Raw genomic sequence first — 25,890 nt, 5'->3', positions numbered from 1 at the left:
ACAGCCCCTTTCTATTGACAAGTCAAACTCCACCACTACTCAGTCCCTCCACCCCAGCATACTTAGTGTATTTATTTCCTGTTACAGATAGTCTTGCAAGTCTTGAGATAAGCTTTCAAACTCCAAACTTCACCATACAGATCACAGCTTTGCTCTCCAAACATAATCTTTTGGAGTTTTATTTACTTTTTTTTAACTCAAGTGTAGTTTAGGTTTTGCAGAGGCAGCCCAGCAAGAATTCTCTTATCATCTTCTGTTTGCCAGCTCCCTTACTTTGAGAAAAATCTGATTTATTTCTTCTTAAACATGCACTTGGAACAAATCTTCATATTTGGAGTAATGGGATAGAATTGTATTGTTCTATTTACTGACTTAATTTACCTTACAAAAATGAATAAAAATTAGAATTTCATCTCTGTAATATGAGAAGTTTTATGGAGTTCCATAGTGAGATTAAATAACTCTGTTCACAAATACAAGCAGTAAACACAGCCTAGAGTCTAGAAGTTCAGTTATGAATTGCTTCTTAATTATTTATTTCCATTTATAGAATACTAGAGTCTCAGTTTGGAACCAACAACTTTTATGTGTAAAATCAAATATAATTAAATTGCAATGCACAAAAATGAAGCTCAAATTTGTCCTACAATAGCCTGATCAGTTATTGTACAGAAATAGAACTGAGCTCCAAATCTTTTCTTCATACTCTACAGGAACAGCTGAAATAATGTGTCAACTTTTTTTTCCAAAATACTGTAACAACATGAATAAAAAAGTCTCACTTGAATAAATGGTACAATGCCATCTCTTGCAATGGCCTGCAATAGCCGGGGTGCACCAGTGAGACTCTGGAGACCAGCACCGCATGTTGAAAAGAATGAACCAATCACAATAACCCATGGAGAAGGCCAGGCTAGTGTACCAACCACCAGATTTCCATTAACTGCTTCTCCAAACCTTAGGAAAGAAAAGGGAAACAAAAATAATTAAAACAAAACAAAACAAGAATCAGTAAGCATTAAAATAACTTTTACTATAGCTTCAACACCCACATTTCAATCTTTCTGGACAACAGCACTTTTTGACAATAAACACTGTGTTACAGTATGCACTATAGGATTTCCCAACCAAGCAATCTCTCTTTATTGTGCTGTTTTAAAGAAGACATTATAATCACTTCACATTAAGTGCTGCCTCTAAGCAGATATGCAGCAATTATCAGATATCATTTCTGAATAAAACAATAGCAGAGTATGTACATTTGTATCTTACAGATCCTTGTAAGAGCTAGGAACTAGTTTGCAGATATCTGTTCCACTATATATACAAGTATACCCTGGGGCATAAGCAGGAGATTCACAAAAAGGATTAGCCTTTCCTTTTAAAAGTGTGACACTGACATACAAAAAGACACAACCATTTTGAGTTTTCAACATCTTCTGGCTGTTGTGCAACCTGACGCAATTTTTAATTTACTAGAGCAAACAAGTGGGTAGAAGTCAGGAAGAGGTGCTTTCATTACAGTCCTGAGTGTCCCATCCAATACTACCTCCACTTTTTTTTTTAGATACCCAACTTTATGTTAATTTAGGCATTACTTGAATAAACTACAAAAAAGTTATTCCACCCTACCCCCTCCTTTGAACTGGCAGTTTTGTTTTAAAAGCAAGTAGGGTTTTTCTTGTTCATCTTACTGTTGTTAGTAAGCAGCCAAAATTAATTTTAAGGCTATCTCTACTGTGATATGACCATTATTTTTTCCTAATGTGTTCCGTTTTTTCTTAATAAAAGAAAAAGTCTACAGAAATAAGATAAGAGAAAAATTAAGGAAAATTAAATGTTTTTTGTCTTTTCAGACCTGCTTTTAAAAATAGGGTCAAGAGACACAGCAATGAAGTGACTATAATACACTGATGTTTAAATTCTTGCTTATGCCCAAGTTGGGATGCATGGCTATGTACTATTTTCAGCAGATGAAGTAAAAAATGGTAAATCACATCCCTCAAAATTTTAGGATAAAACCCATATTGCACTTCTATAATAAGATTTCTATAACTGTATATAATTCTTAGTTAAAATTCTAATGCCTATTTTTCAACTAAACACAGGATAGGAATAACTTCAAGAGATGCAAAAAACAGAAAAAATGTACAACCTACTTTTTCTCATTGCAGATATGACCATCATAATGAAAAAAGCCTCAGAACCCAGTTTTTAGACCAGACCGAAAATCCACACACTTTCAGCTGAATTTCAGCCAAGTGAGAACTGGCAGCAATGTAAATGAAAGCTCATGGACTCAAGATTCTTGCTACAATGCAACCTGCTCTAAGGATAGCTAAGAGCTTACAAAATTCCCTCCCCCTCCTGTTGCCTGGTAAATTTCAAAAATATGAGTTTAGCTCTGCTTTAATTTCTTATTTCAGAATTCATTTACTATTTCTTAGGCAGTTTGATTTGGCTTTTATATTTATGATGAAGAAAAAACTAACAGATATTTTCACTGATGCAGCAATATCACTTTAAAGTAAAAGTCACAGAATCACAGAACAAGTAATATTGGAAGGAACCACAGTAGGTCATCTAATCCAACCTCCTTGCTCAAGCAGAGTACAATGCACAGGATTGTGTCCAGACACTTTCTGAATATCTCCAGGAGCAGAGATATTTGAATATCTCCAAAACCTCTCTGGGCAATCTGTTCCAGTGCACAATCACTTGCACAGTAAAGACGTTCTTCCTCATATTCATGTGGAACTTCCTGTGCATCAGTTTCTGCCCATTGTTTTTTCCTGTTGGTTGGCAACACTGATAAGAGCCCAGTTCCATCTTCTTAGCACCCCTCCTTTAGTTACTTAAATACATTGATGAGGTCCCCTCTCAGTTGTCTCTTCTTTAGGCTGAACAGGCCCAGTTCCCTCAGCCTTTCCTCATAAGAGGGATGCTCCAATCCCTTTATCATCTTCATAGCCCTCCAGAGGCTCCATGTCACTCATGTACTGAGGAGCCCAGAAATGGACACAGCAGTCCAAATGCAGTCTCACCAGGGCTGAGTGGAGGGGAAGAACGATCTCCCTTGACCCACTGGCAACGCTCTTCCTCCTAATGCAAACAAGGATTATGTTGCAGTAACGTAGAAAAATCATAAAAGAAAGGCCTCATAAGATCAGGCCTGGTCTCCTGGAATCAGTGGCTAGCCTTGTCAAGGTAGCACTTTACAAATTCCTATGTGAAAGCCATTATGGTGTGAGCAGTTTGTTAACATAACAATCTATTCCTGGGTGAAAAACAACTAGCACCTGTGTAAACTGTTTTTACACCGTTAGATAGAAAAATGAAAACTATCTCTCACAAGCAACATGTCCTGCACGTACACACCAGGGGTTTCAGTGACCAATCAGTACAGGATAACAACTTGTTATTAACCAATAAAATAATTGGTACGAAAGCTACTTGTGGGAATCCATAAAATCAGAGGGTTTTGGGAAAGCTGCAAAAGACAGGCCTCAGAGACAGCAGAACTGCAATTAGAGCTAAGCAGTAGCTGTAAGATTTGTCAGCAGAAAAATTATATAAGAAGTAGAAAAGTAAGGACAAATAGAACAATGGTCTGTCTATTAATGCTTGTCTAGAATAACTCTCTAAGCTGCAGAAAAGTATACCTAGCAAGATATTAGGAAGTTCTAAGCTTAGTAATGGAGCTCTGTGCATTGTGTTTTATGGCTTTCAAGCAGATACTGTATTTGAAATAAGCAAGCACTGTTTTAACCAAAGGTATGTGTGCTTATAGTGGTTGGATAGAACTACTGTCAATATGCTTTTGCTTTGTGTGATTGATTAAAAAACTTTTAAAGTAAGTTGTAACATTAAGTTCTTTGTCTGCTGTCTGGGATGTGAGCTGCTGGCATCTTCCCATTGTCATAACCATGTAATGAGACTGATGCTGGAAAATACAACAGCTTGAGATGCGTTCCTTAGCAGTCCCATCCTGACCGGTGACAAATGGTGCTCTTTTGTGAAGAGGATTGTTAGATTAGAGGAATAAAAAAGAAGACCGTGGACAGTGCTGTCGCTGGAGGCCCAGGCTGTTAATAGAAGGAATGGATCATCCCCTTTGTCATCTCTAGCTGATATCCTTGTAAGTAATAAATAGCAACTTCAGGGACTTCTGGGCAATGATATGAGAAACAATCTATCTAAAACTGAATTGAATATCTTTTACCAGCTTGAGACAATTTTACAGGATAAAGGATATTCAGACATCTTAAAACATAAACTAAAAGACATTAATCTGGGTAAAAGCAAATATTTAAAATATAGACTTGAAGTCTGCTTTTACCTTTGATTTCTGGGATCAGATAAACTGGAAAATTTACAATCTAGTCTCTTTCAAAAAGGGAGAGACCTTGGTCAAACTAATGCCTGTCTCCAGAGTTTAAATGGAGAGCTGTAAATAGTATGATTGTAATAGAGACTTTCTCGAACACCAAAACAGAACACTTGGTTCTGAGACTTTAATTTCAAGTGGTGCTGGCTCTTCATTCTCCTCTGTGGGGATCTCAGGTTTTGTTCAGGGTTCCTTCCCTTCTCCTGATGTGTACAGGATTTCCTCAGGCAGTGTGGACAGCAACCTGATCCCCAGGAAGCGGGAATCAAATCAGCTTCATTTGTGTCCTCTGTTTCTTCCAGGATTTCCTGCATCACTGATGCTGTGACCAGGCATCCTCTCATTCCCACATGAAATCATCAACCCCCGGAATTCCTGGGAAAGCATTTGGGATTTTTGTTGTGTTCCAAGAATTTGGGGAGTTGGCAGTCATGTTCTGAGGAGGTTGGGAGTCTAACAAGTCCAGGGGATGAGTTTGGGGAAGCTTTGCAAAACAGGGGCTGCTGTTTCTGTGCCCCGCTCCTCTTCTGAACAAGTTGTGGATGGATCTTGTTCTGAATTTGTGCAGGCAGGGACTGCTGAGGGGAGCTCTGGATCCACTCTGCCTGGCTGAGGGGCTGTGGGGGACACCCCTGCCACAGTTTCCCCTTCCCAGGAAGTCACTCCCTCGGATTTGGCTCAGGTGGGAAGATTGCTTTGCAGTTCCAAGAGCTCTTTTCGTATTAATTCCTCCCCCAAGCCTCTTCCAGTGTTTTCACTGCTTTTAGCACCCCAGCCTCTGGTTATAGCTGGTGGATTTGGCTCTGCCTGCAGAGGAGTGGGCAGGGGGCAGGACAGAGGTGGCAGGCAGCAGTCAGGGGTTGAGCAGGGCTGGGATGGCTCTGGCCAGAAAGATGAATGGGGTGGAGGCAGGAGAGCTCAGGAAAGTTTCTGTGGAGACACAGATCATTTAGAAGCCTTGAAGCCCGTCTCAGTCACTGCTGGGGGTGGGGAAAAGCATGCTGAGATATCAGCTGGGAGCGGACAGTTTTCCAGCTGCATCCTTGTTGTCAGGGGCATGGTGTGGAACCTGTAACAGTTCATTGGAAAGTGTCACAAATACAAATTTGGGATCTGCAGCTTGAGAGCAGCCCGATGTGTGTGAATCTAAAAAGACCAAATTTAGTGAATTGAGATGTGATTTAGTAGGCTCTGGCTTTCTTCCTGTAACCAATACAACACATTCCTCAGCTGCTACCTCCAGCAGGGGGGGCATTGTTGGGAATGTGGACCTCTCGTCCTCCACTCTTCCTGGCAGGGCTCCCGGGAAAGCTTGTTGCTGTGGCAACACTACTGCCAAGAGCTGGAGCTTCTTGGCAGGGTTCCTGGAACAGCTGATTGCTGTGACAACACTACATGTTCTTCTGTATCAGATACAGGAGTGATGAGAGGGAAAAACAAAATACAGTCTAAATCAGAGGTAAACCTTACATTTCAACTACCTAATTGGTCTAATATTAATAAAAATTTAGAAAAATATTTGGATTCAAATGAACAACTCCTTGCCTTACCTGTAAGATGTGGTCGTAATGATGTAAATCCACAATATTAAACTCTCATGATATAAAAGAACTCCATCAAGCTTTGAAAGAAAGTGGGTTTTCTTCTCCTTATTTTAATAATGTGTTGAAAAGCATATTTAATTCTTATGACTTAGTCCCTGCTAATTGTTGAAATGTGGCTTCCCTGATCTTAACCAATTCACAATATCTTTTATGGGAATTACAATAGAAAAGACTTCTTAATAAATTGATTGAAAAATAAGAAAATTTGCCTTATGAGAATATAGATATTACCCAAATGGCAGGTGATCCACCTTTCCATAGACCAGAAAATCAGGTGGTGGAATTTCCTCAGCCGGTACTCACAGATATTAATGATGCTGCTTGAAAAGCTTTGTTTTCAGTTGAGCCAGCTGGTACCCATGTAAATGCTTAAACTACTATCAGACAAGGTGAATTAGAATCCTTTGGTTCTTTCCTAGATAGATTAACCCAACCTGTCGAGAAACAATGTCCAGATGAAGAAGCTCATTCCTGTATTATTGAAAACCTTGCTTTTGTCAACGCTCGTGAAGAATGTAGAAAAATTATTTTAACTTTACCTGATCAGCCTCCAACTGTAACACAGATGCTACCAGCTTGCAATAAGCTCACCTGTCCACAGCATCTTGCTAATGTGCAAGTTAATGATTTTGGAAAGCAAATTGCCGAAGTTCAAGAAAAGTTAGGAAAAACATTGGGAGATAGTTTGGCAAAATCTTTGGGAGAAAATTTGGGACAACAAATGGAAAAGTTTGAAAAGGCCTTAAAAGCAGAAACAAAAATTTTTTTAAAATCTCTTAGTACTGTACAGTTGGACTCTGATAAAAAGGCTTGTTGCTTTGCTTGTGGTAAACTAGGACACATGAAAAAGGATTGTCCTACAAAAACAATCCAACCTAAACAACTTCCTATTTACCCTCAATGTCAGAAAGGGAAGAATCTTGTTAAGTACTGTCACTCTCAATTTGACAATGGTGGCAAACCTTTGTCGTTAAACCCAAAAGAGCGCAGATTACCACCTCGCCTAGGCACAAGTAGTGGTACCTCCTTACAGTCAATTACCCAGTCAAATGGTATCGGTACCTCAATAATTTGTCCCTCAGTCAACCATTCCCCAAATGGTCCCAGCCCAATACCCTCACGTACAAGGTTTGAATTGGCCTCCTGAAAATTGATACATCTTTTAAATAATTTTTGTGACGAAAGCATTTCTACTGGAATTATCAGGTTTTTTTCAACAAGTCAAGATTTTTGATTCTAGGCAAAGCCAGCAACAAAATTTTTGGACTTTCAGTCCTTCTAGCTGTTGTGTCAGTAAATTGTAATGAATATCTCAGGTCTTGAGGTCTTTTGGGTGCAATGTTTAGACCGTAACCAACCAAAATTAACTTGCAGCCTGACTCACCAAAACAATTCACATTACAGGCACGCCGGATACTAGTGCAGATGCCACTGTAATTTCTCACATGTTTTGGCCCGGTGATTAGGATTTGGTAGCTCCTGCAGGTTTTCTCACAGAGATTGGAGGTACTACTGTGTGTTTGCAAAGTGCATCCACGATTAACATTACAGGTTCTGAAGGAATTACAGTGACAGTACGTCCTTTTGTTGTTCAGAAGCCTCTCACTGTCTGGAGGATAGACGTCCTGTCCCAATGGGGAGCAAAATTGAAAGTGGGCCTGTGATAGAAACCTTGTCGAAACCTCCCACTTTAAAGCTGAACTGGAAAACTAATCATCCTAAATGGATTGATCAATGGCCTTTAACAGAGAAAAAATTAAATATTCTTAAAAGATTGGTAAAGGAACAATTACAGCAAAGTCACATCACACGCATGACCAGTCCCTGGAATTGACCAGTATTCATCATCCACAAGAAGACATTGGACTCCTGGAGGTTGCTTCATGACCTGAAGATCAATGAAGTGACTGAAGACATGAAACCTCTTCAACCTGGACTTCCTTCTTTATCAATGATCCAAAACCACTGGCCTCTCACTGTCATTGATTTAAAGGACTTTTTTTCCACATCTCACTTCATCCTGATGATGTTCCAAGACTGCCTTTTCAGTCCCAGTCATCAGTCGAAGAGAACCCATGCAGAGATACCACTGGAAATCATTGCCTCAAGGAATGAAAGAATTCGCCTATAATTTGCCAATATTTTGTTGCACAAGCTTTGTTTCCAGTTCAACAGAAGCATCCAAGATCCATGATTCTACATTACATGGATGATTTGCTCATCGCAGCTCCAACACAGATGGAGATGGAGCGAACATGTGCTAGTGTTGTTGCTGAAATCCAAAATGCTGGACTTGAAATTCCTGTAACCAAAATCCAAGAAGTTCCACCCTGGAAGTATCTGGGATGGAAGATGACTGAAAAAACAATTACACCACAGGAGATACAGCTCTGGTGTCACCAACCTACAAGATTTACAACTGCTTTGAGGACAATTCAATTGGGTCAGGCCAGTTTTGGGAATTATCAATGATGAACTGGGTCCAATTTTTAATTTATTGAGAGGAAGCTGCGACATCAACTGTCCTAGAACTCTAACACCTGAAGCTCGTGCAGCCCTTGACAAGGTCATGGAAGCTCTCCAAAGACAACAAGCTCATTGCTGTATTCCACAAAAGCCTTTCTTTTTTTCAATTTTAAAAGAAAAAAAATGCATCTTTTTGTTCTCATTTTTCAATGGGACCCTTCACAGAGAGATCCTTTGCTGATAATAGAATGGGTTTTTCTTCCCTATAGGTTTCCAAAGACTATTTTTACAGTTTTAGAGATGACAGCACAAATGTAATTAAGACCAGAACAAGATTGTTAAGTCTAGCAGGCCAAGAATTTGCAGCTATCTATTTACCACTGAAAAAATATTATCTTGATTGGGCAGTGCAAAATTCTGATGATTTGCAGTATGCATTGTTAAACTTCCCAGGTATTTGTCCTGTTCATTACCTGGCGCACAAATTATTGCAGGTAAAATTGAGTTTTAAAGAGAAACCTATGTTAAGTGAAGAACTTTTAAATGCAATAATCTTTCTTCGCTGATGGATCTGGCAAAAGTCACAAATCAGTCGTAACTTGGTTGAACCAAACAAATAAAACTTGGGAATCAGATATTCAAACAGTAGAAAGATTGTTGAACTTGTCACTGTGGTTAGGGCTTTTCAGCTATTTCTACAACCGTTTAATTGAATCACAGTTTCTGCTTATGTTGCTAATGTGGTTAAAAGAATAGAAGGATCAGTTTTAAAGGATGTTAGTAATGACACTTTATATCATTGCCTTTCATGTCTTTATACAACTCTGCAATATAGAACTAACCCATCTTTTGTTTCTCACATCAGGGCTCATTCTTTGCTTCCTGATTTTTAGCGGAAGGAAATGCGAGAGCAGACAAACTGACAGTGGTTATTTCAAACATTTTGCCAAACATTTTAGACCAAGCAAAACTCAGTCATGCCTTTTTTCACCAAAATGCACATGCTCTTGTGGAATGTTTCAAATTTCCAAAAGTCAAGCTAAAGCTATTATCAGTACTTGCCCTGACTGTCAGTTTGTGCAGCCTTCTGTTTCTACAGGAGCGGTCAACCCGCAAAGTTTGCAAAGCCTGCTTATGGCAAACGGATATCACTAAATACCCTTCCTTTGGTAAATTTAAAATAATTAATGTTTCAGTGGACACATTCCCTGGTGCAGTTTTTGCCTCTCTTCACACAGGTGAAACAGGTAATGCCTGTCACCATTTTTTTCAAGCTTTTGCTTCAATGGGTGTGTATCCAAGAAGTAAAAACCGACAATGGTACTGCATAAATATCTCAAAAATTGGCCATGTTTTTAAAGGATTGGGGTTTTTGTCAAATCTTTGGTACTCCTCATTCTCCCACAAGTCAAGCAATTATTGAGAGGGCACATCAGACATTAAAATGCATTCTTGATCAAGAGAAGGGGGGAGTAGAGGTCACACCACAGATGAGGTTGGACAAACTTTATATGTTTTAAATTTTTTAAACAGCTTTGTTCCAGAACCCAATCCACCAATTTTTAGGCATTTTTCAAATAACACACAGGTGAAACTGAAAGAAAATCCCTCCATTTTAATTAGAAACCTTGAGACAGGACAAATGGAAGGTCCTTTCCAATTAATCACTTGGGGCAAAGGGTATGCTTCTGTGTCTATAGGTGCAGGAATTAAGTGGGTCCCAGTGAAAAACGTCAAGCTGTACTGCACCCCAGAACGTGTTGACAAGTTCAAGACCGTAGAAGCAAGTACACAGACACGAGCCAAACAGAGAGATCTCGGGTCATGCCTGATGTTCCTTGAACATTGGTGGAACCTGCAAACTCTGATTTTATGCTATTTATAAATGCGTCAATTGTTGGTTTCATAGAGCTAATTTTTGGCAAAAGCGTGGGTTTTGTTTTGTTATGTTGTAGATTCCCTCTTTTGGCTTTTCAAAGGTGAAATTTTATTTCAAGGTCAAAAGCAAAGTTTTTAATTGATATATATGGAAGGATTTTTTGTCAAAAATTAGTTCATGAAAAGGATAGAGTGAAATCAAGTTATACGCTGGTGTTGGTTGGTTTTAATTGTTTCTTGTAGTGCAGATCTACCTGTAGAACAACGACAAACAAATGTTTGGGTGACCTTAGCCAAGGCAGCACGCTCAGATATCATATGTTTGCCTAACTCAGAACCAGAAGAGCCTTCCTCAACCTGTCTGGTCAGTGTGCCAGTAAAGGATTTGCCCTTGATCAAAAAGCAATTCAATAGTAAGCCTAGCGAAACTGACAATGGGAGCAATCCTGTATTGAATTGGAACATTTGGACCAAAGAACTTTCCAAAACAGTATCCGAACCTCAAGAATTAGAAATCCTTGGTTCTTTAACAATGGATTTCTGCCTTACATTTACAGCTAATGATTAGCGAGAAGGTGATCCTCCAAAGTACAATGTCACTCCCCATTATTTTGCATAGAGAAATTCAAGTTTTTGGTGTCATTATTCAAACAGTTGTGATGTGCTTTCCAAGGCTGACCAATATCCATGAAAATTACCAAAAAGATATTGGTTCATTTGTGGAGATAGGGCTTGGCAGAGTATTCCATCACACCCTGAAGGTGGCCCATGTAGCATTGGTATGCTCACTGTGATAGCACCTACTGCTAAAGTAGTCATTAAGAAGAAACATAGGGGAACAAGATCTACTCATCACTATGATGAGAATTGTAAGAGTGATTTCATGCCTTGGAATGCTGCGAAAAGTGTTTCAGCAGGTTTGTTTTTATCCCAACTGGCTTCAGCAATGGTATTGAAACAATTAAATTGGGTTGGATGTTGGCTGAGTAAACAAATGAATGCCACATCCACTGCAATCAGTGGTATGCTGACAGATGTTAACTGTGTTAGGCATGCTACACTTCAAAACGGAGGAGCAATTGATTTTCTCTTACTGGTACATGGACATGGTTGGAGGAATTTGAAGGATTGTGTTGTATGAACCTGTCTGATCATTCTGAATCCACCCACAAAAGCATAAAAAAGCTGATAGATTTAACAGCTCAAATTAAAGAAGATGGTGGGTCATGGTTAGATGATTTGTTCAAAGAATGGAGCTTTGCACCTTGGCTGACAGAACTTTGTAAAATAGGTTTATACGTGTTGGGTGTTTTAGTGGTGATACTAGTAGTGATATCTTGCATACTTTGGTGTGTGTGACAAATGATGGACAAAACTATCAAAGAAGTTTTTAAAATACAAGAGAAAGAGGTAGGAAATGGATTTGCAGAGTTCTCAAAATCTTACAGAGATAGTGGATGAAGGTACAGACATTGAGGAAAGTTTTAAAGTAAGACCTTGGAACCAATGAGACTTTTATGAATAATGACTTGTCATCATCACACATGACTTATGTCCTTTGAACTGACTAGACTTTCACGGCATTAAAATTGCTGTGTTGTAATATAGCAATGCTTGATGTGAGCAAAAAAAAAGCTTTAAGTAAGTAATAAGCAGATATATTATGGTAAAGATACGAAACACAAAATAGTTAATAAACAACACGGTTATGAAGGTTTCTTTTTAGTTGAACCGAGAGGAGGAATTGTGGGAATCCTCAGAATCAGAGGGTTTTGGGAAAGCTGCAAAAGACAGGCCTCAGAGACAGCAGAACTGCAATTAGAGCTAAGCAGTAGCTGTAAGATTTGTCAGCAGAAAAATTATATAAGAAGTAGAAAAGTAAGGACAAATAGAACAATGGTCTGTCTATTAGTGCTTGTCTAGAATAACTCTCTAAGCTGCAGAAAAGTATACCTAGCAAGATATTAGGAAGTTCTAAGCTTAGTAATGGAGCTCTGTGCATTGTGTTTTATGGCTTTCAAGCAGATACTGTATTTGAAATAAGCAAGCACTGTTTTAACCAAAGGTATGTGTGCTTATAGTGGTTGGATAGAACTACTGCCAATATGCTTTTGCTTTGTGTGATTAGTCAAAAAACTTTTAAAGTAAGCTGTAACATTAAGTTCTTTGTCTGCTGTCTGGGATGTGAGCTGCTGGCATCTTCCCATTGTCATAACCATGTAATGAGACTGATGCTGGAAAATACAACAGCTTGAGACGCGTTCTTAGCAGTCCCGTTCTGTTTGTGATTTGTACATAGACCCCTGGCTGGCAATACTACTAACCAATTGGAGTCACACATGAGGTCTGTAACACTGTATAAAAAGGAGTTACGTGAATAAAGAAATGGCTTTTCCATCATGAAGAAAATGGAGTCTGCATGATTTATTCCTGTAGGATTACACTGGTCTTCTTGGCCACAAGGGCATACCACTGGTCCAATACAAAACCTTAGGGGACACCACTAGTTACAGGCGTCCAACTAGACTCTGCCACTGATCATGACCCTCTGGGATTTGCCAGTCAGACACTTCTCAATCCACCTCACTGTCCACAGTTCTTGATTTTTCCTATGAGGATGCTGTGAGAGAGTGTCAAAAGCCTTTCATGGACCCCCTACTGCTTGTATTAGTTTGATTAGAATCCAGCTTTAACTGATGATTATCCTTCTAGACTTATAAAATAAGTTGTCTCAACATCAACTTCACCACCTTTTAAACAATACCCCAATGACACTGTTCCATCATCATAAGCAAACATGGGCCTCAGTAGGAAAGAGAACCAGACACCAGCAAGAAAACAATTGTGAAACAACTTCTCCTAATGGAGAAATTGATCAAAATATGGAGATTCTCTTCATACTTGTGTCCATCACATTTATTCCCTTCATAATATGCCTTAAATTTGTCAGGCAACTACATGGTTGAAAATAGACATGACTCCTGATGTGCTACTCAAATTTTAAAACAAAAAATAGTCTATTGAAAATTATGGGTCTGATGGTGCACTGCAGTCTTCTTACAAACTCCCCTTGTCATGTAATTGTCAAATCTTAACATTTGTTCCTCAAAAACCTATTACTTCTCTCAAAGTAATATCCCCTTATCCACATCCATCAGCTCTGCAAATACTAATTATGATTTTCTTTATCAAGAACATTTCATTAGGCTGGTTCAACTTCATCCTAGATTCTGCTTCTGCTTCTTGAAGGCATTCAGTCTAATAACCTGACCAGTTTTTGCAGCCATCTCAGTTTAACAGACACACTTTCCCTCCAGTTTTAAACTAAGTGAAAGAAATATATACCACACAGATATTTCACACAAGAGCCTATTAATAAGTCCTATTAATATAACATATGATTGCATATACTCTATGTAATATTAGAAGCTGAATATTACTTACTTATCTCTTAATATTACACCTTCTATACAGGCACCAAACAACACTATACAGGAGAGATCTGTTACTGAGACTGAAGGAAGATTACTCTCTAAAAAAATCACATAGAAGAAATCCCATCTTTTTTCACCAAGGTATGAAATGAAAATGTCCATGACAATGCAGCTTGTGTGTGTGTTTGCTGGTTGCTTTTTTATTTGGTTTTTTTAGTTCTTCCCTGCCACGATTTTTTAGTTTATGTTCTTTATGACTGTATGTCACAGTGATTTGTGAAGTAGTGGAAGTAGCCAGCTCATATAGCATGCAATAAAATAGGCATTTTTTCATACAAATAAGCAAGTACTTGTGTACTGTAGGTTTTGAAGAACCGACAACTACTATTACTGGTGTTTCTGGTTTAAGATCTGGTTATACTGAGTATGACAGCAATCTGCCAACAGAAGCCTAATGCTAAAAACCTTCAGATCACTTGACTAGAACCATCAATTACATGTTGGAATTTGAAGCACTAGTAGAATATATATACTTGTTCATAAAATTTGACATATTTTCATAATATTTATAAATAATACTGGTAGTTTAGACAAATATAAAAGATTTCTTTTCAGTTTAGATTTCATTCATTTCCTACTCAGGAAACTAATGATTTTCCAGTGAAAAACCTGGTATACCTACAGAATCTACAGAATGTAGACTAAGAAAAAAGTCACAGTATAAAGGATACAAATAAAAGATGTAGTTGAAATAGCCAAAATTGTTCCAGTAGGAATAGATTTCTGAGCATCCTTTAGATCTCCAGATCTATTTGAACCTGCCATAATACCTTAAAAAAAGACAAAATTTATGTCATAAAACCAATTAATAATAACTAAGAAAATAAGAACATCTAATTTTAAGCCAAATTTAACTCGAAGATTACCAATGGAGCAGGCTACAGAAGCAGATTATAATCCTGCACAAATCCTCAATTTATAACTTCATTTTATTCAGAAATCTGTGTTATTACCCACTTGAGTAAGCAAATCCTATAAAGGTCAGTAAAAAGACAGATTAAAAAAATATTTTTCAAGTATTATGTCAGAAACATTCTTGAAGTGAAGAAATACAAGGAGTAGCAATTTTGCTACTTGGAATGGATGTTACAAATTAATAGGGACTCGGCAATTTTAGCCAGTATGACCTAACACACTAACTTTCTACTAAACAGATCATCATAACAACAAGCAAATGTAAACAAGCAAATCAATAAACTAACAAATAAAACCTTAGAAGCAAAAAAGAAAGGAGCAGGCAAGAAAAAGAATGGTTAGAAAAATCACATGTACGCATGCCTGTAAATCTAAAAAGAGAACGGAATTATTTTGTAGCACATACAGTGACAGGGGGGAAAGAAACCTACACAATAACTAATTCTGCCATCTCTCCTAGAATTGACCTGACCACTGGAAGCAAAAATACGGAAGCTAATATCAAGATGTTCCAGTGCAAAAACATTGTCAAACTCCATGGAATAGAACAGTAACCATGGGTTCAGATATGATGAAATGTTGGTAAGAGTCTGAAGTAAAGAAATGGGAGCAGTGGGGTTCAAACAGTGAATAAAAAGATGATTCCACTTCATAATAAACTACCAAACAGTGCTGCAACTTCTTATTGGAGTTCTATTCTGTTACTTGACATTACAATTACTTCAGCTGGGACTTTTGAAGAAAAACATGTCTGTTGTTTCATTCAAGCATGAGCTGAGGAAAATGAAATAAACTAGGCTAGGCTTGACAAAAAAAAGTCTACACAGGTAATGTGGCAAAATATTGGACATGTGAACAAATCCCAGGCAGTCAACCAGGCAGCTTGGACACTGGAAGAATCATTTTAATATTAAACTGTTCTCTCAAGTCTTTGAAGATTAAAGTGTTATAAACGCACCTTATTTGGAATAAACATTTAGTAACACATGAAGGTTTTGCTTTCTTTATAGAAATGCCCCTTAAACAGATTTCTTGTTTAAGTCCAATAAAGTCCAAAAGTCATTAGCCACGACCAATGTCTCCCTAGCACCAGAAGGTACATAACCTCAGACACAGAAACTTGCAACAGCATGAGTCACACATAAGATTGATGAAAATGAAAAAATTTACATGAATTTTTTTTCCCAGATACAAGTACACATCCTCATGCAAGAAAAATAGTTGTGTCTACCTGTCACAGATGGGAAATAAATCCCTACAAGCATTGTGAAGTAGGTCATGATGTCTGTAAAAACATAAGGAAGTCCACCCATTTTTGATTCTTCTGATCCAGCAACTGATGGCTGATCTTTTTTCTCAACTATTGATCCTTTTTCTGAATAGGCACTCCAGAGATTATCTACAAGGTGGGGGAAAAAACAAAATCAGTGTCACCTCTCTGTTTCAGGATATCAATTAGTGAGAATGCAATAATCCTAGAAATCAGATGCCTTTTTCTCACACAAAAATCATGACATTTCCCATTATGATTAATACCAGTTGTAACAGGTACTATGTAACTCCAGTCCGTGCTAGTAAAAATGGCATAGTGTGAGACGTGTACTGCAAAATTTTCCCTTCCTCTAAAGCAAAATATAATTATAGAATTAAATTCTAATGTATTTGTAGAATGTACACTTACATTGCACAGGCACACAGATGTTCTATTGGGAAAAATAAGGAAACTTATCTCCAGGTTCAAGGAATCTTAGTATATACTAATCCTTCTTGTTCTTGTATTTTGAGGAGCAGTATGAAAAAGAAATGCTACTTAACAGTAATTTGAGTTCTTTGACACCTCCTGTACAGAAGAATCCTGCATAACAGTTCATGATTCAGCTGTTAATGGCAAAAAATTTCCATATGGTGACAGAAGCAGCATAAGCAAACTCTAGAAGATCACTAGTAAGCAAAGAAACCCCAGCAGAATATGGTTCAAATTCCCCAGCAAACTAAGCACATTTGTTTGAAGAGTGACAGGTCAAAGAGTAAATTTTGAGAGCTTACATTTGTGGAAAACACTGGTTGTGTACTTTGATAAGACTGTGAGAACAGACCACACTGATTCTTATTTGAAAATGAGACAAGTTGTCCTATTATTTGTGAGAAAACAAAGTAGATACTCTTCTGACCTGTCAAGAAGGCAAAGGATTTTGCAGCAAGGAAATAAACAGTTTCCATGGACTGCCAGGATGATCGAATAGCCAATTTTCAGACATCCTGAACAACTCTAGGGAATTCCAGTACAGTATTCTAAGTCTTTATAATAGCAAAAAGTAACCTTGAGCACAATAGAAGATGGACGTGGAACCATAAGTGGCCAAAGAGAGGGTACTCATACCCAGCTTTTTAAAAAAAATCTTACAATCAGTAACCATATATGGAAGTATGCATGAGAAGCAGAAGAGAAGGCACAGCAAAGATTAAAAATAAGTATTATGTGCTAAGGAATGCTATGTGTATTACTACAATCAAATGAAGAGGAGTTACAGACTGATCTAGAGATCAGACTGAAGCCATAAGAAGGTAATGAAACAAGAGAATTTTAAATTTCAGGAATTTTAGCAGAGATGAGTGATGTAAAATAAGACTAGATCTCCAAATTAGCATCTATCTACCCCCTATGAAACATAAGAAGAAAATCAAAACATCAGTTTGAATTGCCAATCAAAAGCACTTAAATTCTTAATAAGCACTCAACAGCTTGTGTCCTTTATTCAGCATGACACAGGACTGACAATGACCTGAGCACTGCAATACATACAACTAAACTGTGGAACTGTGCATGCCAGCACATGGGTAAAATTGGCTTAGATATTCTGTTGAATAGAAATCACTTTCCCTTTTCATAGCATGTCACACAGAGCTTTCCTATGTTCGTTTTCCCAAACGTGATAATCCAAGTGGACTTGAAAGTTAGGGTGAGAAAAAAGAATAACTTTTCAGAAAAGTCCAGACATTTGGCCCTTCTAGGACCATTCCTTGATTGCTAAGGCTCCTCTAGCAGCTGACATTTAGGGTACATACACAAGAACAGGTACAGTGTATCAGACCAACATGCTACTACCATCAGAACAATGTTGATAAAGCTAGTAGCCCAACTGCATAATTTCTGTTAGGGTTATAGGCCTGTTTAGTCAGCCACTTTCAGAATGATTTATTATTGTCAGGACAACACTCACAGAAGGTATATAAGGGATGAATATTTATTCTATATGAGTGCCCAATAAATGGTGTGAGGACTTAGCACACTTCCTGAGACAGTCATGGCATCTGAATATTCCCAGTCACAGCTCAAGAAACTTTAATGTCCAGAGCCTGCAGCTTCAAAGTCTTCACACAAGGCAGAAAATTCATCAAGTGAAAGAAAATTCTCCTTGAGAATTTTCAGCCACGAGAGCTCAAGCTTATGCTAGATGTCAGAATGTGTGCTCACACTCAGCAAGTAAGACACCTTCTTTTAGCATTAGGTGTAACTAGGATAGTGAAACACATTGTTATGGAATAGCTCTTGTTCAGAGAAATGTTAATCAGTGAACAGAAGCAGAGCACATATTTTCAAAAGCAGGAAAAGCAGTACTCAGCCTGAAATCTCCAAGAACACTGAAATACCAGAGGTTGACATGAAATAGTATTGATACCCAAGGACAAATGGAAGGCCATTTCTTTAATTTAAAAGTGTTTCAGGGAGACACAAAAACTAAGGACTCATGAGCAGCATCTCTACAGGAACAGTCAATAGCAACAACAGCAGTTGATAGAGGCAATAAACAGGGAAGTTATTTTTTATTTCTGACAAAACTTAGTAGTTATTCACAGTTTTTCTTTAGTTTTGAAAAACTGGGGAAACCTCAACTCAGCTTTTGCAAAAGAAAATTGTCAGAAGTATTCAAATTCCTTGAGGTAAACATAAATGAAGGCAATCCACTTGAATCAGTCCATCTATATTGCCCATGTTATTAAAATATTTCTCACCCAAGGAATCTACACGAGACATTGGATAAGAGGAAATCTCCTCACATGGATTAAAAAAAACCAGTTCAAACAGGCAACAGGCAAAAGTAAATGGAAGTACAGCTTTGTAATGAAGAACAGCCACCAGGAAACTTCTATAAGAATGACCATCAGGATGTAACCAGTGCTATCAGTACACTCAAACAGCCCAAAAATAGGAGCTAGTACCAGGATGAGAGCCTGCTGGCAATTCTCAGTTAATTCAAAGTTGTAGAAGGAAAAACAGCTGCAAGGAACTTTAAAAAAACAAAAATAAACAAAAATGTATCAGATTCCATGAGTAAACATAATGGAATTGATGAAATTCACTACAGGTAAGCAAAGAGCAGTGAATAGTGGAAAGCGTGTTGCTGACAATGAGCTTTCAGCAGACTCCTGGTCTTTAGAGATCTTAACATTATGTGAGAATAAATTAGCAAAATATACTTTTATACAGGATTGCTTGTTGAATGAAACACTAAACAGTGAATGGAACAAAGGGAAAAAATAGTACTCAGCTGGAAACCTCCAAAAAGCAAAAGAACAATTTAAATCTTACAAGGTAGCAAAAAATTGTAACATACAGCTAACTTGTGAGCTGGGGCAGGAAGTACAAAATTATTAATGAAAAATTGTAGATATGCATATGATAAATCATAAAATTCAGAGAATAAACTCTAAGTTACATTTCTTGCAACAAGCAAATAATTTCATTTTTTATTGAGTAAATTATTTTTTAATAGCCACAAATTTTGATTCAGAGAAGTATCTTTTAATGTATTTGTACACTTTATATGTGATATTTTCAACTGGAGTACTGTTGCAGCAGCGACTGTCTAATGTGCCTATGTAGCGTATTTATATAAATCAAACTTTATTTTAAAGAAAGGCAAAGCAGAGGTATCAGAGCATCCATTTCATTCCCAGAGACATTATTTGTGTGTGTACAATACAAATTATTACACATTTAAGATGAATCCTATGACTTGATGCAATCTGAATTCCAAGCTTCCACAATCATACAGATCTGTAAAGAGAATAAAATCTGTACATTGTAGACTGCTCTTCCCTAATTCAATCACTAACTTGTACACATTGGACAATCCACAGAACTTCACTCTCATTGCACCACCTGTGAAGTGGAAACAAGTTCCGTCTCAGTAGAGTTTGAGAATATTATGAACGGCTTATTGAAATGTGTGTTTGGCATACACATTTAAAAAAAAAAAAGCTGTGATGAGCACTTTATCACCTTTTTGATTGAACAATGGCTTTTGAAAGAGTACCTATAAAACTCCAATTACCCCCAAATTAAAGCACTTGATACTAAGATTCTAAAACCAGGTTCTTTTATAGGGAGAAGCATTCTCAAGGTAGTAATCTTTCACACAGACTAGGGGTAAAGAAACAGTAACAGACTAGACCGCTATATTACTGACCAGCCATTGGCCAAATTAATAATGTCTAAAAACTTTTAAGTCACTGTGCCTTCCAACTTACCAGTTAGAACTCCACTCATTATTCCTGGAATTCCTTGAATTTCTGTTACATTATTGAGACTAAAGTAGTCATCACATGTAGCATTAAGCAAAGAACTATCACAGAACAGGAGCCACAAAGGGGTAGTCTTTGTTTCATTATTGCTTTCAGTAAATTTGGCACAGACATCAAAGCTGCGTTTTGACAATGTACGGTTTCCAAGGAGACAGATACTATAAAAAAGAAAAATAAAGTCAGTGTTCCTTCAATACAAGGCTGTGAATGATGCCATTTTTTGTCCATTAGACTTCTTCAGAAACCTGTTATTTACACTATCTACCTTAAGGCTTATACTACATCTACTAAAACAGTATATAGTTTCTACATCTAAAACTATCATCAATAGTCTTTAAAATAGGGATCAAATATTTCTTCTTTATGGTAAAGCATAATCAATTTAAGCAGCTTGACTACTACATAACAGCAATTATGATGCATTCAGCCCTACAAGAAAGAAGTAAAATTAAGAAATACTTTATAAACTTAATTAAAAGATGAGTCTGATGAAGAAAATATAAAAGTGAGTTTAAACAAGTAAACCATTCTCTTCCTTTTCAAGCAACTGAAAACTTTAGATGATCCCCAAAACAATTACAATCCAAAAGGTAGGAAATAAGCCAGGAAGATTAAACAGCCAAATATGACAACAGTGATGGGAGTACAAATTAAAGAATCATGTATTGGGAAGCAATTTTTTTTTCAGGAATGAAAGAGAAAAGTCTGAACAGCTGTCAAAAGCAAATTCCTACCAGCAGAGTACATTAAGGATCTAGGTATATTTCTTTGTTAAACTATACAAAAGATGTTTAAGATTCCAGGCTTGCTTAAAAATTTAATGATATAGATCTTTGAAGACAAAAGAAGGAACATCAAATATAAAATGAGGGTTAGGCAGATACACCAGCACAGCTTCAAGGTATTGCATCTCATGGAATTTGAGCAGATTTAACAGAAAACTGTTGCTAAAGAGATCATCTTGTCACTTGCCTTGCTTAGTTTTCTTTTTAATTGCTACTGATTTGATGACTCAATAGCAGCAGGGTCAAATAATACAAGCAATGGAAACTTCTTTCAGTTTGATTCAACTGGGAAATCTTGAGGTAAACTATTTTACCACCTACACAATGGACAAACTTAATGGAAATTAGTGATATCAACCTAACTAACCAGCTAAGTGGAAGTGTTTTGTTTGGGTTTTTTTAATGACCATCATCAGATCAATCTTACCATTACACAAGACCCTACTTGAGTTTCTCATTTTGAGGCAGACTCTAAATGTAAACCATTATATTTAGTGGAAAATAAACTCTTTATATTTTCCCCCCAATACAATAATATTACAGTAGCAGCCACATATAAAACCTCCAGGAACTTGGTAATGAGTCTCACCTATGCTACATATCCACACAAACTCTCTTTTACTTATACAGGTCACAAAAAGATATTACTGTTGCCCCGTTGGAAGTTAGTGTAAGAAACATAAGTTTTATTCAGAAATAGGTCAAAGTTTTACATATTACACGGAAAACAATGCTACAGAACAATCCACAAGTACTGCTCTAATGGTCAATTAGAGCAGTAATTACCAACACTTCAAAGTAATATTGAATTTGTAACAATCATACAACAAAGGATAACTCTTACTATCAAGTGCCACACAAGACTGAAGTTATCAGCCTATTCTGATCATGTCTTAAGCAATTTAACTTTCTTTCATCTTTCAACAGAAAAATATGCACAAAAATGCAACTCATGTAACTGGGTAAAGTAAATTGCAGCTAACTGGAGTGAAGAAGTAACTCCTACTGAGCTAAGAATTAAGCACATCAAGGACCTTGAGAAGCAATGTGTCATGCATAACAATAACATTTTATTTTATTAATGGGAAAGCCTTCACAAACACAAGTGAATTTAAACATTTCAATGTGTCGTTTTTAAGTAGGGAGAAATGGAAGTTTCTAAAATTTCTTCATAACACAGAAAGTTTAAATTTATGGGTTTTTTATAACAATACTTAATAGCGACAATGGTTTCTTGACCTTTTTACTTTATTCTACAGGTTTTTAGTTAAAATCTTTAGAAAAAGCAGTTACATTTACTGTCAGGAAAACAGACATTCTTGCTTCTTGGGTATGGATGAAATAACAGCCAAATTTTAAGCACCAAAGAACATTTTCTAGAGTTATCATATCTTATGAAAAATGAGAGAAATATTCAGATATGTGAATATTTCTCAGAATATCAAATGACCACATTGGTATTTAAACTACAGAAAGCTACCACTGAAAGCAATGTGTTTGTATTTTGAAATTTAGCTTAAAACATGAAATGATTACAGTAGCTATTCCCTCCCCACACTTTTTTTCTTTTAAATAACATACAAAAGTCAATATTGCACTTACGGAAAGTCAGGTGGATCAAAAGCAGTCTTAATAACTCCAGCATATATGGCAATGATGGAAAGAATCACACAGGCAAGGAAGACCAGTGCAAGCTTGTTGACATACTTTACTCCCACAAAAACTACTATGGCCATCAGAATGACGATACACGTTCCATAGACTCTCATGTTGTTCAGCATAGCCTCTGTTTCTTCACCAGCATCTGCCACTTTAAATATAGCAGCACTTGGAGAAATATAGGTCTGCAAGAAATATGGTGAACTATCATACATGTAATAATGAACATTTTATTAAATCATTTACTTGAACTATAAAATCTAACATTCTATACCAGTTTTGCTTTCACAAATGAGTTTAGCCATATAATTTGGGCATCGAGAAACTCTAGAGATAAAGGAAGGAAAAGGGTGAGAGTAAAGAAAAACAAGGATTAAGAATAGGATACAAATTTTGCTCCAGCTTCTTATCTCCTATTAAAGATCTTCCACTCCTCTAATTCATGTGTCTGCCAAATGGGGAAAACAGCTAAGGAATTTGGTGGTGGAAGGAAGTAGACCGCGACAAAAATAAAAGAAAAAACCCACACCATAAACAGGACTTCCATTGATTGAAACAAAATATGAAGAAACAAACAAAAGTATAATAAACTAAAAATTTTTTCAGTATTATAGACCCTATATAATACTTCATAAAATTTTAATCTAAAGTTGCAAGAGCACAATTTACAATTATTGTGAAGAAGTTTTGTCATGTGCTAAACCACACATTTCCAACTACTGCAATTTCAAACAAGATTCTCACACAGATCTCTCTTTCTTAAACTTTGGTGTGCTCTACCTGAAAAGAAGTTGAAAACTGTTAATAGCATTTATACTGACAAATGTGTGTGAGAAGACAAACTGATCTAGTTCTAAGACATTCATGTACTACACTACACAACAATATCTATATGCCTTCTTCTAGCACCCCTAAAAACACCCCTCTCTGTTCCACTACCAGGGCTTGAATATTAGGGCTTGAGGCAACTCCAGTCCTTCAAAAAAACTGCTCAAATGACGATTTTTCAATAATATAATTTCTAAAGGCAGGAAGAAACTTTGAACAGGAGACTGACGTGATGCATTCATAAGCAAAATCCAAAAATAGACATAGACAATAATTTACCAGAATTTTCTTAAATTAAATTTAAGTTTAGTAAATTACTATTTACTAGAATGCTGGAAGATATGAAAATTGTCACATCATCATGGAAGAAAAAGGAAGCAAACTAAAAAAAAATTATTACAGATAAAGTATATATTGTTAAAAAACCCTATACTGTGACATTGCAGAAGTTTCAGGCTCTCTATGGAGGTACTCCAGAAGATTTTCTTGTGGATTTTGTTGCCCTGATGTTCAAAGCCTTGCCAGGGAAAACCATAGGCAGATGACTGATTTCTGTTTCTCCAAATAATCCATGCCCCAATGAAAGAAAAAGCAATACTCATGCCTTGTGGCTATGTCAGGGGTCTATTCTGAGGTCTTTGACAGATATCCTGGGCAGCATTTTACTTCAAATTCTGTAGATAGATCTTGTACATTTTTATTAGCAATACAAACCCAGCATGACCTTCTAAAAGGGAGAACAGTGCACCAAATTCAATCCACAATTGAACGTGTGCTTGTGTTACTGCTATAGATCAGAAAACAAGCCAGATCAGATCATACAAGCAAGCATTTGTGACTACTATCTCTAATTTTAATGTAAAAAAACCCTGGATTTGATTACACGGATCATAGTAAGTAACAAGAAAGAATTCTTAAGTATCTTCTGTGCATATATTTAGTTTCTGAGTTGATGACCAATTATTGGCACCTCCTGGATGAACAAAGACATAGTAGCCAGGCCACTGCCACACAGGCAGAATTCCACAGCATCTTTGCAAATATATGAAAATTCAAAGCCAGTAGTTCAGAAATGAGGAAGTGTGATAGATTATTTTTCATTAAGCAGCAGTGAGTACCCTGCTAATGCTTTCCACCTATTATTTGGAAAGAGAATATTTCTGCTTGGTTCACAAATTATATAAAATAAACATACATCAAATAGCATTTAATTTATTTTTGTATTACTGATAAGAATTTAACTTCCTCAAATAATCATGAGTAAGAATAAATATCAACATCCTAAAATGTAGTATCAAAACATTAACGATCACCAAACTAGAATGCATTTTAGACCATTAAGAAAATTCATCAGCAATATCCTGAAACAGCCCAAATACATTTAGTCTTAATAAATACTAGTACTTACCAATAAAATTTCAATGGTACCAAGAATGTACATTGCTCCTGCAAAAGTTGTACCCAAGTAGAAACAAAGTCCCACTGCTCCACCAAACTCTGGCCCTAAAGATCTTGAAATCATGTAGTAAGAGCCTCCAGCTGCGAATTTAACAAAAAAAAAAAAACAAAAAAAAAAAAAAAAAAAAAAAAAAAAAACAAACCAAAAAAACACCAAAGAAATAAAACAAAACACTTCCAGAAACACTTCCAGTACTTCAGATAAGGGATGGCAGTAGAGAGCAAAAATTTGAATCATTCAGTCAACATAATCAAGATAACCACTGCATGTTCCTCCACTGACATACTCATGACTAGACTGTAACCAATGTCTATACCATCTAGATAGTTAGAATGCACATTTCAAGATTAATATCCCCATATGCATTGTCTGTGGAATAGAAAGCGAAGACCGAAGAAAGAAGAGGAAAAATTCCACAAGTTAACAGAAGTAAATTAGAAAAGGATATACAGGTATAAATAGATATGAATGAATTTTTAGCTTCTAACCTTAAGCTATTCCCTATCAAACAATACAATTTCCAAAATAATTGCTTTATGAGACAAGGACAAAACAGATTCTTTTCTACTGATTCTTTCTATTTTCTGTATACTAAACCATTGCCACTTTCACTACAGTTCACAGTTTTTTAGTACTGTTTAAAGGTGTTGGGAAGGGATTGCTTTTTTTTGTCCACATATAAAAAATTCACTTTTAGCCTGAGTTCTTCAATTCTTCTCACTCTTACTTCCTATATGTATGCATCATCTTTCTTTAAGTCATAAACTATACCACCACCATCCTATTTCCATTGCACTATTTGCCTTTTAATAAGGCTCTAAATTTCAAG

The 25,890-nt window shown here is 36.7% G+C and overlaps 1 protein-coding gene across 2 annotated transcripts in view; it reads right to left on the bottom strand.

Moving 5' to 3' along the window:
* The window catches only part of SLC12A7 (solute carrier family 12 member 7), a 75,837-nt gene that overhangs the window by 28,192 nt on the left and 21,755 nt on the right, over nt 1–25,890 (bottom strand). For both annotated transcript variants that reach the window (XM_058042306.1, XM_058042314.1), the window contains exons 6-12: nt 25,011–25,141; nt 22,718–22,959; nt 20,277–20,488; nt 15,976–16,143; nt 14,501–14,599; nt 13,780–13,837; nt 783–957 (exon numbers count right to left, since the gene is read on the bottom strand). In XM_058042306.1, coding sequence (XP_057898289.1) covers nt 783–957; nt 13,780–13,837; nt 14,501–14,599; nt 15,976–16,143; nt 20,277–20,488; nt 22,718–22,959; nt 25,011–25,141 — 1,085 coding nt within the window. The remainder of the gene's footprint in view (nt 1–782; nt 958–13,779; nt 13,838–14,500; nt 14,600–15,975; nt 16,144–20,276; nt 20,489–22,717; nt 22,960–25,010; nt 25,142–25,890) is intronic.

The sequence above is a fragment of the Melospiza georgiana genome, chromosome 1 (assembly GCF_028018845.1).
Source record: "Melospiza georgiana isolate bMelGeo1 chromosome 1, bMelGeo1.pri, whole genome shotgun sequence".
Classification (NCBI taxonomy): Eukaryota; Metazoa; Chordata; class Aves; order Passeriformes; family Passerellidae; genus Melospiza; species Melospiza georgiana.
This window is presented reverse-complemented; position numbering and strand designations above follow the sequence as displayed.